The sequence below is a fragment of the Carcharhinus amblyrhynchos genome, chromosome 26 (genome assembly GCF_965287045.1).
Source record: "Carcharhinus amblyrhynchos chromosome 26, sCarAmb.v2.hapA, whole genome shotgun sequence".
Taxonomy (NCBI): Eukaryota; Metazoa; Chordata; class Chondrichthyes; order Carcharhiniformes; family Carcharhinidae; genus Carcharhinus; species Carcharhinus amblyrhynchos.
Window position 1 is genome coordinate 14,900,593 of NC_137349.1, and position 19,223 is coordinate 14,919,815.

At 45.4% G+C, this 19,223-nt stretch overlaps 1 protein-coding gene across 1 annotated transcript; it reads right to left on the minus strand.

The window, feature by feature from the left end:
* Nucleotides 1-3,934: 3,934 nt before the first annotated feature.
* On the minus strand, nt 3,935-14,934 carry LOC145358572 (uncharacterized). Its single transcript, XM_080212736.1, has 6 exons — nt 14,660-14,934; nt 13,951-14,100; nt 9,482-9,622; nt 7,454-7,550; nt 6,851-6,935; nt 3,935-5,014 (listed from the first exon to the last, which is right to left on the minus strand). The coding sequence occupies exons 1-6, from the start codon at nt 14,856-14,858 to the stop codon at nt 4,601-4,603; spliced, it is 1,086 nt and encodes a 361-aa protein (XP_080068862.1). The 5' UTR covers nt 14,859-14,934; the 3' UTR covers nt 3,935-4,600.
* Between the last annotated feature and the right edge of the window lie 4,289 nt (nt 14,935-19,223).

Below are 19,223 nucleotides of genomic sequence, written 5' to 3' on the forward strand. Positions count from 1 at the left end.
CAGCATGGTAGCACAGTGGTTAGCACTGCTGCTTCACAGCTCCACGGACCTGGGTTCAATTCCCACTTGGGTCACTGTCTGTGGGGAGCTTGCACATTCTCCTCGTGTCTGCATGGGTTTCCTCCGGGTGCTCCGGTTTCCTCCCACAATCGAAAGAGATGTGGTTAGGTTGATTGGCCATGCTAAACTTGCCCCTTAGTGTCCTGAGATGCATAGATTAGAGGGATTAGTGAATAAGTATATAGAGCTATGGGTAGGATTGCAGACTCGATGGGCCAAATGGCCTCTTTCTGCACTGTAGGATTTCTATGAGAAGATGCTGCCAGACCTGCTGATCTATCCAACAGCTTCTGTTTTTATTTTCCATTAATATTCCCCTGGCAACGTCAGTTACTTCTCGCAAGAATCACCTTTACAGAACTCTGATGTCTCTCCCTAATCGACCCCCAGTCACTTTGTCATGAATTATAAATTCCAATCACTTCCCTACAACTGATATTAAACTGATCGGTTTATAATTGCCTTATTTTCTTTCTCTTTCTTGTTAAGGAGAGATACACGGAGAAAGGAGCTGATTAAGTGAGAAAGAGGCAGAGATACCGGGACAGCGAGTTGCTGATCAGATTAATTCATTAACTGGGTCAGACCACAAGTATCAACCACAGCGTTGATTCCATTTTTTGAAATAAGATTGGTTTCACAGTTTTGTTTCAACTTTCAGTTGCGTTTAAACTTTGAACCAATGAAATGATTCACCCTTTCCGAGAATTAACATTTTTTATAAATCAATTTACGTTCATAACCCTTGCCCCACATAGGGGGTGGGGGGCACAGTTCAAGTCCAAATCATCCCCTCAATCCAATGATAAATCAGTGTTTATTCAGGGTGAGTTCGGGATGATGGGTGTGAATATTAAAAAGGAGGAATGGATTTGGAGCTGAAAATTCCGATGAGGCGTCAATGTCAGGATTCTCCTGGATTCGGGAAGACTCAGTAACCCTTCAGAAATGGAGCTTGGGGCTTTGTACGGGAGTCCTGACCCCATTTCTAACAGATCCAATTTTCTGATGGCAGGAGAAAAGAGGCGGGATGTGATTCACACCCAAGAAAAACCTGTACTCAGCTGTGCGTTTTGAAGTCGGCAGTAAGTTCAAACAAATCCTATTATTGGCCAGAACTCACAATGGGGGAGTCACAAATTTATCATGTAGAGGTAATGGCTTTTGAAGTGTGGATATTGTCTGTTTAACTGTCATGATCTGAAGTTATTTAAACCTCCGGCCCTTTAAAATGGAAAAAGAATTCAGCTGTTAGCGTCCGCAGGAGTTTAAAAAACTACTTTCTAGCAATTTTAATTTTAACAATTTTTACCTGTTGGACTTTAACTTGGTGTTGTGAGACTTCTTACTGTGCCCACCCCAATCCAACGCCGGAATCTCCACATCATAGCAATTTCAATGATATTTCCCTAAGAACTCTTTATGAATGTTCGGCTGATTTCCAAAAGATACAATGATGCCTGTGGGGGTGGCAGGGATGGGATGTGTGGTGGGAGGGAGGGGAAAGACCATTGGGCCCATCATGTCTGCACTATCTCCACACCCTCTAAATTCATCACTTTCAAATATATATCCAGCTCTCTTTTGAAACCTCCAATGGAATTCGCCTCCACCCCTCTCCCAGGAAGCATATTCCAAATCCCAACAACTCTCCCAGTAAAGAAATTTCTTCTTGTCTCCCTTCTGACCATCTTGAAATTGTGACTCTCGTGTCACTGACACCCCAATGAGTGGAAGCAGAATATCTTTCTCAACACTGTCCAAATTGTTCATCATTTTGAACATCGCAATAAGCTCACCTCTTCATCTTCTCTGCTCCAAGGAGAATAAACCCGATCTCTCTAACCTTTCCTCGTATCTAAAATTCCTCGATCCTGGTATCGTTCCAGTAAATCTCCTTTGCACCCTCCCTCTCTAGGGCTTTAATGTCCTTCCTTAAATAAGGTGCCCAGAACTGAACAACATACTCTGAATGTGGTTTGAACAATGGTTGGAGAGCTGCAGGGTCACTTCCTTGCTTTTATACTCTTGCCTCTATATATAAGCCCGAGGATCCTATCAGCTTTCTTAACAAGTGTTTCAACTTCCCTGGCCGCCTTCAGAGAATGATGCTCTTGAACACTGAGGTCCCTTTGCTCCTGGACTCCTCTCAAAGTTGTACCTGGATTGAGCCTGGATCGTCTTCCCATGTTTCTTCTACCAAGATGTATTACCTCACATTGAAATTCACCTCATAGTTTAGTGGTAACACCTCGAGGCCACTGCCTCCCCTATACTGACCCTCTGTTTCTACCTCTGAGACAGCTTCTATTTCATGCTGCCTGATCCCAGACATTTCTAATTTACCAAACAATCCACCATGTGGCACTGTACCCAATGCTTTCTGAAAGTCTGAATATACAACATCCACAGCACTCCCCTCATCCACTGCCTGTGTCACTCATTTAGTATCCCTGAACATAAGAAATAGGAGCAGGAGTAGGTCATCCAGCCCTCTGAGACTGCCCCGCCATTCAATAAGATCATGGCTGATCTGAAGTGGATCAGTTCCACTTTCCCGCTTTCTCCCCATAACCCTTAATTCCCTTGTCTGTCAAAAACCTATCTACCCGTGACTTAAATATATTTAGCGAGGTAGCCTCCACCACTTCATCGGGCAGAGAATTCCAGAGATTCATCACCCTTTGAAGAAGTTCCTCCTCAACTCCGTTCTAAACTGCCGCCCCACCCCCCCCCCCCCCCCCAACTTATCTTGAGGCTGTGCCCTCGAATCCTGCTGTCCTTTCTAAGCTGGAAGAATCTCTCTACCTCTACCCTATCCATCCCTTTCATTATCTTATACGTCTCTATAAGATCCCTCTTCGTCCTTCTAAATTCCAACAAGTACAGACCCAGTCTATTTAGTCTCTCTTCATAGTCTAACCCCCCTCATCTCCGGCATCAGCCTAGTGAACCTCCTCTGCACTCCCTCCAAGGCCACAATATCCTTGTGCAAGTGCGGCGACCAAAACTGCACACGGTACTCCAGCTGCAGCCTCACCAGTTTCCCTGTACAGTTGCAGCAAGACCTCCCTGCTTTTACATTCTGCCACGTTAATGTAGTGGTAACATGGATAAATCAATGTATCCACTCCTACTCTCTCTTTCCTCTACTCTGCAGGAAGGCAGAACCACTTTCTCTCTGATTCTGTCTCTCCCAACTGCTCATGCTCTCTTGACTGACTTTGTTTGATTTAATAAGAGATTAAGCCTAGACAGTTTTTTGAATGGGCTTTAATAAAGAGGTATTTTATTTATTATCAAATCCGTTCAGTGAAATCAGTATTTAATTTTTAGAATTTTATTTTATTTCATCATCATTTGATTCCTGAGATCTGCCTAGGGTAGATACTGGGTGAATTGGCATGAGTTGGCGGGTGGCTATAAGAGGCCATGGTGGGTGGGTGGTGTGCGGGGGCTGGCATGAATTGGCTTGTGGTGGGGGGAGAGGTAGAGCGTTAGGGGTGAGTATGAGAACGCCTAAAATCTTATGACACAAACTGGAAATAAAGTCCCAGAGAAGCGAGGTGGACATTCGAACCAGCTGACCTCGGCACTCACCTGCCTGAGACCAGCTTCACTTTGCTCCTGGGTTGCTGGGTCTGACTCTCTGTCACACTGCCAGTGAGGATGGAGAATTTGACACTCAGCCAAATCTCCGTCCATTGCAGCGGGACTGGAAAATCCTTTTTGGTGTGAACGGTTCAAAATTCACCCCCTCAACCTGTTTCACTCCGCACGACCTGTTAACCTTTCCTGCAGCATCTCTGACCTCTTTGCTCTTGAGAAGAGAAGAATGAAGGATGATTTGATAGAAATCTTTAAAAGTATGAAAAGATTTTTATGGTAAATGTAATGAAGAGATTTTACTTCATTCAAAACTGGAGATTATAAATACAATAATCATTAAAGGTGGAATTTACAGAAACTTTACTGGGAGAGTGCTGAGATTGTGGAACTCGCTCCCACAAGGAATGGTTTGGGTGAAAAGTATTGATTAGCTTAAAAGGAAACTGGATAAGCCAACAAGGGAGAGAGGAATAGAGGGGTAAAGAGTCGAGGGGATGGGAGGAGGCAGCTGTGGAGAAAAGCAGCACCAGAGTTTTCTGTTTCTGTGCTTTTAATGCCATTTAACAGTTTGTAAATCCATTAAACAGGCAGATCCAAGCCTCCTTTTCCACTGAGCAGCACATGTCAGAGTTAAGCTGGTGGGCACAGCTCTCTCCCAGTGCCTGGTAAAGCCCAGCAGCGCTGGAACAAAGCCCTTGAGTTGGCATTTAATTATCAATGGGGGCTGGTGACGCCTCTCCTGTTACCTGTACAATCCTGGCAATGAGACAGTGACAGGTAATTCTGCCTCCCCTGCTTCCCATTTTGTGAATGGTCAGTAACATTCAGAACACTGTCCCCTGCCAAGGGGATGAATAACTGAGAAGGGCTGGAATACAGAAACAGGAGCAATCTGTCCCTTGGCCACATTGGCACAGAGTGAGTTGGAGGTTCAATCAGCTGGGTTCTTCCCTGGCACTTCCTCAGTGAGATTCTGATCGTATAGAGTCAGCAGTGACATCATATTCCCACAAAGGTTCAGAGCTGATCCGGAGTAAACGTGCTGACAGAGAGATGAATTGTCATTATTAACCGCTTCAGTCTGCAGGTCCTCCTTCAATCCTCTCTCACTGGATTCATCCTCTGTTCCCAAAGGACTCCCCATTTGCCGTTTATATGCGAATGTAGCGTTGCTCTCAGAGCTAAAGGAACTGCGATTGGTGCAAAGGTCCACTTCCTCCAGCATGGACTTTATTTCATCCTCAGTGTCCTGGCTGGACAGAGGGCTGTTCGTATCACTCTGTACATTAACCAGGACCACAAGGACATCTGTAACATCATGGTCATCCGAAAAACTTGCCCAATGCTGCAGAAATTAAACAGAACCATTTATTGTCATTTATATTAATGATCTGGATGAGAATAGAGAGGGTATGGTTAGTAAGTTTGCAGATAACACCAAGATTGGTGGCATAGCGGACAGTGAAGAAAGTTATCTCTAATTGCAACAGATCTTGATCAATTGAGTCAGTGGGCTGACGAATGGCAGGTGGAGTTTAATTTAGACAAATGCGAGGTGATGCATTTTGGTAGATTGAACAAGGCAGGACTTACTCAGGTAATGGTAGGGTGTTGGGGAAAGTTACAGAACAAAGAGATTGAGTGGTACATGTTCATAGCTCCTTGGAGTCACAGGTGGACAAAGTGGTGAAGAAGGCATTCGGCATGCTTGGTTTCATCGGTCAGAACATTGAATACAGGAGTTGGGACGTCTTGTTGAAGTTGTACAAGACATTGGTAAGGCCACATTTGGAATACTGTGTGCAATTCTGGTCACCCTATTATAGAAAGGATATTATTAAACTAGAAATAGCGCAGAAAAGATTTACTAGGATGCTGCCAGGACTTGGTGGATTGAGTTATAAGGAGAGGCTGAACAGACTGGGACCTTTTTCTCTGGAGCATAGGAGGCTGAGGGGTGATCTTACAGAGATCTATAAAATAATGAGGGGCATAGACAAGGTAGATAGTCAATCTTTTCCCAAAGGTAGGGGAGTCTAAAACTAGAGAGTATAGGTTTAAGGCGAGAGGGGAGAGATACAATAGGGTCCAGAGGGGCAATTTTTTCACACAGAGGGTGGTGAGTGTCTGGAACAAGCTGCCAGAGGCAGTAATAGAGACAGGTACAATTTTATCTTTTAAAAAGCATTCAGATAATTATGTGGATACGATGGGTATAGAGGGATATGGGCCAAATGTGGGCAATTGGGATTAGCTTAGAGGTTTTAAAAAAAAGGACGGCATGGACAAGTGGGGCTGAAGAGCCTGTTTCCATGTTGTAAACCTCGATGACTCGATGAGAACCAGATTACGACAGCACAGCGATTGCTGCACAATTAGAACATCACACACGCAAACTAAAGCAAAAATATTGCCTCTGCTGGAACAGAAAACACAGCAGGTCTGTGGTAAGAGAAACAGAGTTAATGTTTCCAGTCTGTATTTGAGTACTGGATTCCCACAGACTCAAAACATTGACTCTGTTCCTCTCTCCACAGAAACTGCCTCCAGCATTTCCAATTTTTGAAACAATATCCACGTGTTTGCACTCAGGAAATCAGCCTTGTCTCCAGTAACCGGAAAGTTCTGTAAACGCATGAACCAATGGTGCCGAGTGAAATCTGTCTACAGAATTTCAAAATAACCCAGAAAGCTTTGACTAGAGAGAGAATAAAACCACACAGCCAGAAAAATCAGGTCAGGTCCAGTGCTCACACTATACACACTCAGGGTTAGATACACAGTAAATCTTCCTCTACACTGTCCCCATCAAACACAGTAAAAAGTCTGACAACACCAGGTTTAAGTCCAACCGACTTATTCATCAAATAAATCGGTTGGACTTAAACCTGGTGTTGTCAGACTTTTTACTGTGTTTACCCCAGTCCAACGCCGGCATCGCCACATCATGCCCATCAAACACTCCAAGGACAGGCACAACACGGGATTAGATACAGAGTAAAGCTCCCTCTACGCTATCCCCATCAAACACTCCCAGGACAGGTACAGCTAGTTTTCAGTTTGCTGGTCTCTGGATTGGGGCATCCAGGGAAAGCTTTGATGTGAAGGTCAGGTAGAATCTTCTGATCTTTACGGAAATGTCTCTAATTGAACTCCTGCTTTAAGGAAGATTGAAACTTACATTGACATTAGCAGAACTGTGCATGGATTTGACAGCGAGACTGTTGACAGGATCAGGGATTTTTGGAAAGAGAACTTGAATTGTCCTGAAAAAATAAACAGAATAAAGTTTATGACTCGTGTGTGTGTGTGTCTGTCAGTGTGTGTGTTTGTGTGTGTGTAAGTGAGTGTACATATGAGTGTGTTTGTGTGAGTGTGTGTGTTAGTGTGAGAGTGTGACAGTGTGGGTGTATGTGTGTGAGTGTACGTGTGTGAGTATGAGAGTGTGTACGTGCCCGTGTATGTGAGTGCCTGTGTGAGTGTGAGTGCGTGTGTTAGTGTGAGAGTGTGTGTGTGTTTGTGTGAGCGTGTGTGAATGTAGGAGGACTGTGTGTGTGTGTGTGTGTGTGTGTGTGTGTGTGTGTGCAGGAGTGTGTGTGTGGGTGGGTGTGAGTGTGTGTGAGCGTGAGTGTGTGTGGGTGTATGAGTGAGAGAGAGTGTGTGTGTGAGTGTGTGTATGTGGGTGTGTTTGCGGATGTGTGTGCACGGGTAGGTATGTGTAGGTGTCTGTGCAGATGTCTGTGTGGGTGTGTGTTTGGAGGGTGATGTCCATTGGGTGCGTTACCTCCTGATGATGCAATAACAGAGAGAAGCAGTGAGGAAGACAGCGGCCATGATGGAGAGCGACGCCATGCTGATAATCACCGCAAGCTCGTTCTCATCTGGAATTACCAAAATATTCAATCAATTAATCACCCAGCAGCCTTCAGCCAATAAAAACCCATCCTACTTTGCCAGATTTTGGCGAATTCTGTCTGGTATGAGGGGGTTATGGGTCATGGGTCATGAGTCATGCCCAAACTGTTCTCTGGAACTTTGGTGAAAACTTTTCAAAGATCAGTGATGCACTGGGAAATTTTGGCAGCAAACATCTTATAAACACTGGCCCAAAGCTCACTGGGATACCGGGTGCCAGAACGTTGGTGAGATGATGAGAGTACTCACTGGACTCAGCACCAGGAACCAGGTTTGATTCCAGTCTTGAGCTACTGTCTGTGTGGAGTTTGCATGTTCTCCCCATGTCTGCATGGGTTTCCCCCAGGTGCTCTGGTTTCCTCCACTTACCGAAGATGTGCAGATTAGGGGGATTAGCCATGCTAAATTGCCCTTCAGTGTTCAAAGATCTGTAGATTAGGGAGATTGGCCATGCTAAATGTATGGGGATGGGAGGTGTTCTTTCAGAGACTCAATGGAGACTCGATGGACAAATGGCCTCCTCCTGCACTGCAGGGATTCTCCAATTCAGTGGTGTGAGGGTTTTTGGATGAGGGATTGGTGGAGTCTGCGTTGAAGTAAATAAGGCAAGGCATTAATAAGATGAGGGATTAAATAGGGTGAGAGGTTAATGAGGGGAGGGGCTAATAGGATCAGGGGCTAATAGAGTGAGAGGTTAATGAGGGGAGGGGTTAATAGGGTGAGGGGATAATGTGGTGAGGGAGCATTAGGGAGGGGATAACAGATAAGAGAGTGAAGTGATGACATGGGAAGGGGAATCTGAAGAAGTTGTAATCTGATGAGGGAGGGGTCAGCAGGGTGAGGGGTCAGCAGGGTAAGGGGGAATCAGAGTGAGAGGCCAATGGGGTGAGGCTGGGGCTATGGAGTGAATAGATGAATTGTCAGTTTATTGCGACTGGATTGATTGAGGGACAGTCATCAGGATTGAATAGAGTTGGGACTGAGCAACAGTGGAAGTGAATTGTGTATGAAAGCTTTCTCCCTGAGGGAAAGTCCAAAGTGGGGAGAGAGTGCTGCAGGGGGAGGTGGGAAGGCAGCACCTTGGGGAGGAATATTCCAGCAAATAACACTTTGGAATCAATTCGAAGAGGAATTTGGGGCGGGATTCAGAGAGATTTTGGGTCCTCGTTCCCAAAGCACTTTCTCTCTGTGCGTTCTCCTCCTCTTTTGTGTGGACTCATTGTCATTGGTCAATGAGTCCATCATCATCATATCATGTGACTGTCAGCAGAGTCATATGGGAAATTAGATGGATGTTGGAAGTTCTAATATCCGAATGGACATGGGGCTGAATGATCTTCCTCTGATAAGATGCACAAACTGCCATCAGGCAGGGAAGATTACACTGAGAAACTGCTCTTTCAAACTTATACACACCGGGACACTTTGAGAATACTTGTACACACTTATACACACTGGGTGTGCTTGCTTGCACCTTTACACATTGAGAGTGCTTGTACACATTGAGACTGCATGTACACACCTGTACACATTGAGAGTGCTTGTACACATTGAGACTGCATGTACACACCTGTACACATTGAGAGTGCTTGTACACATTGAGAGTGCATGTACACACCTGTACACCTGAGAGTGCTTGTACATATTGAGAGTGCATGTACACACTGAGAGTGCTTGTACATATTGAGACTGCATGTACCCACCTGTAGACATTGAGAGTGCTTGTACACACCTGTACATATTGGGTCTGATTATATATACCTGTACACGCTGGGTCTGCTTGGATATGTAGGTTTTACACAGAGAAGGTGCAAACTCGATGGGCTGATGCAAGTCAGCCCTTGTTGTGCAATTAGACAGGGATTAATCCCAGGCACTAGGCTACTGTCTACATTACCGTATTCCTTGGTTTGGAAGTTTCGGAGAGTCTTGGCTCCTATTCCAGCCGTGGTGACACCGCAGATCTCCACGGTATACAGAGTTGAGGCATTTAGATTCAGCAAGGTGAAACTTCGAGTTGAGGAGTTAACTGTAGCAGCTGATAACAAAACAGAATCAGACAAGATTCAATGAGCAGGAAAACACCAGACACAACCCAAGAACATAAGAAATGGAAATAGGAACTTCCTGGAGTTTAATCCACTGCTTCACACAATCATTGCTGCACTTCTGCTGAAACTTTCCTGTCCCGCTCCTCATCACAACATCCCAGCCATAAATACAGGATTCACAACCATCCGGGTTAGAGAATTCCAGTGATTCACAACCATCCTTGGGATCAATCCAGTTCCAATACTGCCTCCAAGGGGGAATATTTCCTGTATCATGAAGTCTAGTTCATTTGTTTTCAAATATTACTTTTAGTTTTAGGAATTAAAGCTTTGACTGTGGAGAACAGAGACATCTGATTGGGAAACGGATGAACAAGATTACAATTCAAACAAGCTTAGTGTCTATTACAGTTAAAAGGCAGGAGCCATGTTGGCTTCAGAGATTAGCAGACAGGTAAGTTCAGAAAACAGCGACTGGCCTTAACTCAGCTAAAGAACTGGAGACATGTGGCAGTGTTTACTGTTGATGGAGTAGAGTCCTGGGGTGGCGTCCTGGGGCAGGGTCCTGGGGTGGCGTCCTGGGGCAGGGTCCAGGGGTGGCGTCCTGGGGCAGGGTCCTGGAATAGCATCCTGGGGTAGGGTCCTGGGGCAGCATCCCAGGGGGCAGGATGGGAACATTTGGAGAGCATTCAACTCTTGACCATTCTCTAAATTTCCTGATCTTCTGGGCACCACAGTGGGCAGCACGGCATCCTCTCAGCGCCAGGAGCCCCGGTTCCATTCCCGGTGACACAGTGGTTAGCATGGCTGTCTCACAGTGCCAGGCACTCCAGTTCAATTCCCGGCTTGGGTCACTGCCTGTGCGGAAATTGCATTTTCTCCCCACGTCTGCTTGGGTTTCCGTCGGGTGCTCTGGTTTCCTCCCACCGTGCAAAAGATGTTCTGGTTAGGTTGATTGGCCATGCTAAATTGTCCCTTAGTGTCCAAAAATGTGTAGGTTAGGGGGGATTAGTGGGGTAAATACATGGGGTTATAGGGATAGGGCTTGGGTGGCATGCTCTGTTGCAGAGTTGGTGCAGGCTTGATGGGCCAAATGACCTCCTTCTGACTGTCGGGAATCTGTGATGCGTGCTACTGGTGAGACTGGAAAATCCTGCTCAGAATGTCTGTGTCTATTTCCAGCAAAGAAATATTCATGTGGTTTCCCAGTTATTAAGTGAAGCTTTGTAATTAAAAGGTGGTTCATTTGCATTTAATTTGCCTTGCATGTCATATTGCCATGGAGATGGGGGGGGTTGGTATTTAGTAAGGTTCTTTGTTTTGAAATGATCTCTGAATTCAGTTTTTGCATAGCCAGCAAGCAAGACTGAGAGAAATACCAGGAGGCTGGACCTGACATTGTTTGTAACTCCTTGGACATCAGGAGCTAAAGCCAGGCCTGCACCTGAAGTAGAGTAAATGTTAAATTATCCTCCGTGACGCTGTCTGCAAATGGGAGCTGCTCTTTCCGTGTAAGGCAAAACTCAAAAAGGGAGGATTTGTTTCATTAGAAACAATCCTCCAAATGAGAAATAGTTTTGTTGCCGCTGGGAGAATGTAGCCAGAGTAAATGACAGGTAGTTAGACAGTTGGTGCAGCGTGCAGTCTCAGCAGAGGCTGGCTCCATTTCTCACTGTGTGGAATGTGGGTGAGGCTTAATCTCAGTTTGGATTTTGGGAGGGAGCAGATGTTGAAAGAATTGTTCTAGCTTCAGACTGGTGAAAAGAATCTGCACTGACGTCAGTGTCCTGTGGCAAAAGGAAGCAACGCACTGGGAAAGTTGTGAGAACAACAGACTAAAAGATCCAGAGTCACAGGCACTGGACAATCGCTGGGACTGAGGAGAATTAAAAGCAGCACGCTGTTATCTCTGCACCTGTAAACAATCTCAATGTTGGCGTGTCTTGGGGGAGAGTGAAGAGTAAAGCTGAGTGTTTAACATTAGAATTTACTACTTTGTTTATTTTAAGTACAATTAATTTTGTATTTTGATGGAGATTCTGATATTTTCTGTTAATTATGTAAAAGCACAATGGTGTGGTGACTAGAAACCTGAAATTAAAAGTAGAAACTCAGCAGGTCTGGCAGCATCTGGGGGGAGAGAAACAGAGAGTTCCTCTTGAAAAAGAGTCATACAGACTCCAAACGGTAACTCTGACTGCATTTCGCAACCTCCTGGCCCCTCCTGCGGCATATCTTCCAGCCGCAGGGGCGGGGCAGCCTGCCATTGGCCGGAGGCAGGGGCAGCACATCCTGCCATTGGCTGGAGGCAGAGGTAGCCCGCCATTGGCTGTTCTCCCCATGTCTGCATGGGTTTCCTCCAGGTGCTCCGGTTTCCTCCCACAGTCCAAAGATGTGCTGGTTAGGTGCATTGGCTGTGCTAAATCCTCCCTCAGTGTACCCGAATAGGCACCGGAATGTTTTGACCAAGAGATTTTCATAGTAACTTCATTGCAGTGTTAATGTAAGCCTACTTGTGACCCTAAGAAATAAACTTTTAAATTTATTAGCTTGGACAGAGGATTAGCTAACCAAATGAAAGCAGAGAGTTGTGATAAATGGGTCTTTCTCGGGTTGGCAAGATGTAACTAGTGGATGCTATAAGGTTCGGTCCTTGGGCCACAACTATTTATAATCTATATTAATAACTTGGATTCAGGAAAAGCAGGCACTATAGCCAAATTTGCCGATGCCACTGAAATAGGTGGGATAGTAAACTGTGATAATTAAGTAAGAAATTTACAAAAGGATATGGATAGGTTAAGTGAATGGGACAAAATTTGACAGATGGAGTTTACATGAGTAAATGTGAGGTTATCCATTTTGCTAGGAAAAATACAAAGGCAAATAATTATCTAAATGGAGAGAAACTTCAGAAAGCCTAGGTGCAGAGGGATCTGGGTGTTCTTGTGCATGAATTGCAGGAAGCTAGTACGCAGGTACAGTGGGTAATAAGGAAAGCAATTAGAATCTTTGCATTTATTGCTAAAGGAATGGAAAATAAAAGCAGTGGAGTGTTGCTGCTACTGTACAAAGCATTAGAGAACCTCTCCTGGCGAGGCTACAAAGACAAGCAAGCCTAGACAATTCAGTGCCAAGCTCGCTAAACAGAAGTAAATATTATTCAGCCTCTCACCCACTCTCGTAAAACTGTGAGAGTGGAGAATTCAGGCACAATCCAGAGTGATCCAGTAAAACCCCGGCTTCTGTCTCTCCGTTTCAGTCATTAAGCGAGATTGTAAATGACTGTGTCCCCAGCATTCATCCTTATGCTATTCCACTAGACACTGCGTGCCAATTAGAAAGTGCCCCACCATCCCCACTCTCTACCTCTGCTAATCAATTCTCCAAACAATGCTAATATATCCCCCCAAATCCTCATCTAGTTTTTTAACCTTTTGTGCAGAATCTTACCGAATGCCTTTAGAAATGCAAATATACTACATCACTTGGTCTCCCTTTATCTACCAAAAAAACTCTAACAAATTGACTAAACATAACTTCACTTTTGTAAAACCATGTTGAACTTATCCAATTCTTCATTAACTTTCCAAGTGCATTGTTGAGAATTCTGTGACAAATTCCAGCATTTTTCTGATGATGGACCTCAGGCTGATGGCTTGTACCTCCTGCTTTTCTCTTTCCTTCTCTCTTGAATTGTGTTACATTTGTTAAGTTCCAGGTCACTGACACCGTTCCAGAATCTGCAGCTTTCTTTAGAATGTAGCTCTAGGCATCAGCTCTAGACATCAGCTCTAGACTCTCGACGTCTGCACAAGACATCAGCGCTAGACATTAGCACTAAACATCAGCCCTAGACATGAGCTCTAGACATCAGCAAGAGACATCAGCATGAACCATCAGCACAAGACGTCAGCTCTGGACATCAGCACAACACATCCGAACTAGACAACAGTTCTAGACATCAGCTCTGACAGATCTAATCCCTCCATTTTCCCCAGTAGTTTTTCTCTTGATTATCCACAAACACATGCATGCACACACAGACGCCTGACAATTCTACACACACATGTATATTGGCACACACATGTACACACACACATCCATACACACACACACACATAAAAACTCAGCGTAATCCAGTACACAAACACCCGATACAATCCTGCACACATACCCAACAGAAGGAGGCACGAGGCAGGGAGCTGGGTTTGTGCTGTGTTGGACCTGCACGGTTGTGGACTGTGCACTGGGCCTGTGATCTCTCGGCCGTATTGCAATGGGAGTTATTTTGGAAAGTGCGAATGTTTCTTACTGTGAGTGTGATTCCAGTAGTCTCTGTAGGTGATGAGGTATTTCTGCAAGCTGCCCTGACATTGTCCCAGTGACAACTCCTCCCACTCGAGGTATATCGAGTTTTTCCTGATCTTGGTCACATTGACTTTGCTGGGACCTTGGGTTGGTGCTAAAAATAAAAAGAATCATTGAATCATCAAATGCACGAGGAGAAATTCCGCCCACAAAACAAAGCCCAACAGAGGAGGATCCAGGCATTCATCTCCTCCCGATTACTGATCTGACAACCCACAATCCAAGGGTGATTTTCTGCAACTTTGCCATTTTTAAAGACCTCCAGCTCCAGGTTTTCAACCAACAACAATGAGAAATACATTCCTGTCCCAAGGGTTTATGATTGGAGAGGATGAGTTCACTCTACCCTCTTTTATTCCTGAGATTGTCCCACCTCATTCTGTGTCACCCTTCACCCAGTGGGCTTCATTGGCCTTACGACGCAGGAAGAGAATTGGAATTAGGAGTTACCCCCCCTCACACTGAGTCATGATGATATCTTGGGCAACTAGACCGATCCCGAGCTACGTGTTCCCCACAGAGGAAAAACTCTCCAGAAAGGTAACTGAGAGGCACAACCCCTGATTCATCACCACCATTGCCCAATGGACCTTAGCTACAATCGGCTACGTCATCAGGAAGACTTTGGGCTGATGACATAGCTTGCAACTTACGTTGTTCCTGAGTGCAGACCATGCCTGATCCAATGGTGTAGTCACCCATTCTTTGGCACTCTCTGCCCTTCCTGGAGCTATTGGTGTGAATGGTGACCTGGTAAAGCTTCAAGGGTTCCAGGCCCTGAAACACCTTCTGTAACATCTCTGCAAATAACAATCCACTGTTAAGAGACACGATAGATCCCAGAAAATACATTCACAGCAATATGAAGGGATTTAGATACTTAGTCCAGAACTTTCTAACTGTTCATGCTGACACGATCTTCAGCTCCTGTTGACGGTGCACCCACACCGTGGCTTTCCAGGTGACATGCACTGGAGCTAACAGGAAATCCAATTGACATCAGCAGCACCAGAAGATCTCACCACCGGTCAACATCAGGCCACCCTCCCCATGAAAGAAATACGCCCCCCCCCCCTGCTGGGGGCAATACGGCCCCCGCTGGGGGCAATAAAGCCCATGCTGGGGGAAATAGGCTTGTTGAAGACTATAGGTGAGATTTTCCAGCTGTGATTGCCCTAAAACCAAAAAATTCCAATCATGGTAAATGGACGTTTGCATGGACTCCACTCTGCCTCCCCGCCTCCCCCCCACCCCGCTACGTATCCCGTTAGGGTTAGGGCTCAGGTTAGGGTTCAGCTTAGGCTTAGGGATAGGCTTAGGCTTAGGGTTTGGGTTCACGTTAGGGTTAAGGTTAGGGTTAGAGTTGGTATTTGGGTTAGGGTTAAAGTTAGGGGTTAGAATTAGGGTTAGGGATCAGTTTAGGATTAGAATTACAGTTGGGGACATTAGTCTTAGGATGAGGGTTCGGATTAGGGTTCAGGTTAGGGTTAGGTTTAGGGTTTGGGTTTGGGTCGGGTTAGGATTAGGGTTAGGGTTAGAGTTAGGGTTAGGGTTAGAGTTAGAGTTAGGGTTAGGGTTAGAGTTAGGGTTAGGATTAGGTTTAGTGTTAGGTTTAGATTTAGGGTTAGAGTTAGGGTTTAGGGTTCAGGTTAGGATTAGGTTTAGTGTTAGGGTTAGATTTAGGGTTAGGATTGGGGTTAGGGTTTGGGTTAGGGTTAGGGTTAGATTTAGGGGACATTTGTCTTAGGGTTAGGTTTGGATTAGGGTTAGGGTTATGGGACATTTGGGTTAGGGTTGGGGTTAGTGTTAAGTTTAGAGTTAGGGTTCGTGTTATGGGACATTCGGGTTAGGTTTAGGATTAGGGTTCATGTTAGAGGTGAGCGTTAGGGTTAGGTTTAGAGTTAGGGATCTATATTAGAGTTAGGGTTAGAGTTAGGGGACAGTATTAGGGTTAGCGTTAGGGTTTGGGTTTGGGTTAGGGTTAGTGTTAGGGATTGGGGTTAGAGTTAGGGTTACAGTTAGGGTTAGGGTTAGGTTTAAGGTTAGGGTTAGATTTAAGGCACAGTATTAAGGTTAGGATTAGGGCCATTCGGGTTCGAGTTCGGGTTAGGGTTAGGGTTAGGATTAGGGTTTGGGTTAGGTTTAGGGTTAGCTTTCGGGTTAGGGTTAGAGTTATGTTAGGGGACATTTGGTTTAGGGTTTAGGTTTGCTTTAGGTTTAGGGTTAAGATTAGAGTTAGGGGACAGTATTAGGGTTATGGTCATTTGGGTTAGGGTTAGGTTTTGGGTTAGGGATAGCTTTAGGGTTACGGGACATTAGTGATTGAAAGGCACTTACTTCTGTTGTTCTTGTCTTTCAATTCCTTTCTTGCCTGACAGGTCGTGCTTAGAGTTCTCACTGACACCAACTCCAGGACAAAGCAATAGAATCTGTATCTGTGATCATTCCAGGACGCTTTCAGCGTGCGATTATTCAGGACTGTAAGGTTCAGCTGCAATATTTCTGTACAAATGTGTGACAGTGAAGGAAGCGAGTGAGAAACAAGAACAACAGTTGGAGCAGAGTTCCAAATCACCTCTGGATAATCCCTGAGGTGGGAGAGGCTCTTTGATCCCAAGGATTCTTGCAGGGCATCTCTGATCTCAATGACAGCGGGGGGGGATAGTTTCTGATCTTCGGGTTTGGGGCTGGGAGGGTGTGGGTTTCTGGGAGTTCCTCGGTCATACTCAGTAATCGGGACGTTACTGGTGTTTGAAGTTTCATTCTGTATGGTTTCCAAGTGAAAATTTTATTGCTCACTTAATCCTTTTGACAAATCGAGATATCAGAAGCCGGGGTGTTGTCTCTGCACAGAGGGGCTGAGATGGTCTGTTACTGACTCACCCATTAACAAGCTGTGTCAGTGTGGCCCGGGTCACGGTGATAAACCTCAGATGGTCCATGGGGAATCAGTGATTGACCTCGCCGTGTTCCAGTCGGGTTCCCTGACTCATTACCTCGGCCACGAGGAAGGAGAAATCTTCCAGATGGCCTGATCTTTCAACGAACCCAATAGGACAGTGACGGGGAGATACGGTGTGGGTCTGGAGGGTTGGCCCCAGTATGCTGAAAGAGTGAGATATTTCTGCTGGGCAAACGGCACAGAGGGACAAACCGGCAGAAAGTCAACTCCCCGACCACCTCTCTGGCCCCAACTTCCAGCATCAGAAAGAGTTTAAGTTGCCCGGCAGCCCTGGATTCAAAATCCTTTAATAAACTGAGATACGGTAGCGAAACACGCGACCTCAAACTGTCTGTAATATTGCAGCGCTACAGGCTTAACACAGCAAATAGACTTATTGGAACCAGTTACAGAATTCACGACACGACTGTGGGAACACTGCAAGTGAGGGCCCGCACTTTCGGAAGTGTTAAGGGATTACTTTGTGTATGGAATCAATAATCTCGCGACCCAAAGGAAGCAACTGACTGAGGTGAATCTGGACCTGATGAAGCCATAGAACTGGCTCTTTCACGCACAAATGCCCAGGATGGTATGGTCCTCAGTCTGAGGCCACCTGTACACCGCAGAATCAAGGCCCCAGCAGATAATAATGACATTTGTTGCTGAGGAAATGGTGATTGGACAGAGAGGCCGCGAGATTCCGGAACTGAATGGGAGGTTTCTCCACAATGTCGCGAGAACAAACACAGCATCTTGAAAAGAGACTGGCTGCAGAAAATCCGCCTGGATTGGCAACAGATTTTTAAAATGGGCACCACCAACTTACACCAAATCACTGGGAAATATCCCAAAATGTTCCAAGAAAGTCTCGGGAAGATTCAAGGTGCCAGGGCTATGATCTACATAGACCCAGAAGCCTGACCTAAATCCTTCAAGGCATGAGTGGTCCCTTTGCCCTGCGTGGCGAAGGAGAAGCTAAATTAGAATCTCTGGAGGAACTTGGCATTATGTGTCCAGTACATTTTGCTAAATGAGCTGCGCCTGAATGTCCCAGTTTTAAATCCCAAAAACCTTGGTCCATCTCCGTGGGGATTATAAATTGACAGTCAACAGAGCCTCCTGCTTAGAATGATACGCAATGTCATGCATAGAAGACTTGTATGCGAAGCTGGCTGGGGTTGGAGGGGGGGGGTCACATATTTTCCAAATTAATCATGAGCTACGTCTACCTCCAATTGGAGCTTGAGCTGTGCCCGGGAAGAACGTCACCAGAAACCCTCACAAAGGATGTATCATAGAATCACAGAATCCATACAGGAGGTCATTCAGCCCATCCGAGTCTGCACGCACTCTTACCCAGGATTTACCCTGTAACCCCACAGGAGGGGTGTGATAGCCCCCAGGAGATCCACAGGGAATCACTGACTGAGTGGGCCTTGTTGAGTATGAGTTCCCCTGGTAACAGGCAGAGGGCCTGCCCAACTGGAGCTCATTACCTGAGCCTTTTAGAAGACAAGCCCAGGACTGGGCCTGCCGAATTAAAGTCCCAGGCAGGGATAAGTGTGTGAACACCATGGGAGTATTTTATTTTGCATTCTGCAAAACACTATGTTCCTTTCCAGCCAGGCTTCCTAAATCATTCCAGAAATAAATCCCCAGGCATCATTCCCACTCTCTCGTCAATTAGCATCAATTCCTAAAGAGTAATTGAAAATGATGAGAACTAAGAAATAGGAGCAAGAGTAGGCCATTCGGCCCGCTCCCCATTTTCCTTAATTCCCTGAGACCAAAATTCTATTTCAATCTTGAATGTATCAACAATGAAACATTCACAACCCTGTGAGGTAGAGAATTCCAAAGATTCTTTTCATTGAAGAGATTCCTCCTCATCACAGTTCTAAATGTTTGATTTCTTATCTTGAGACAATGGATCAGATTTTCCTCTCTCGACTCTCCTGGGACTGGAAAACCCTGCCCAAAGTCAACAGACCTTTGGCTGCTTTTTGAATTTTCTGGTCATACCCAGAATGATTCTTGGCACGAATGGACTGGAGACCCACCCAGCAGAAACATGAGTCTAACCCTTCAGCATGTTGAATATGTTCACTCTGCCTCTCATCCTAGGACCTAATCTAGTGACCCTTTGTTGTATCCCCTTGAAAGAAACTATATCCATCCTTAAATATATACATCAAAACTATGCACTGGATTCTAGGTGTACCAATCTGCTGTACAATTGTAGCAAAACACCTTATCCGTGTATTCAAATCTCC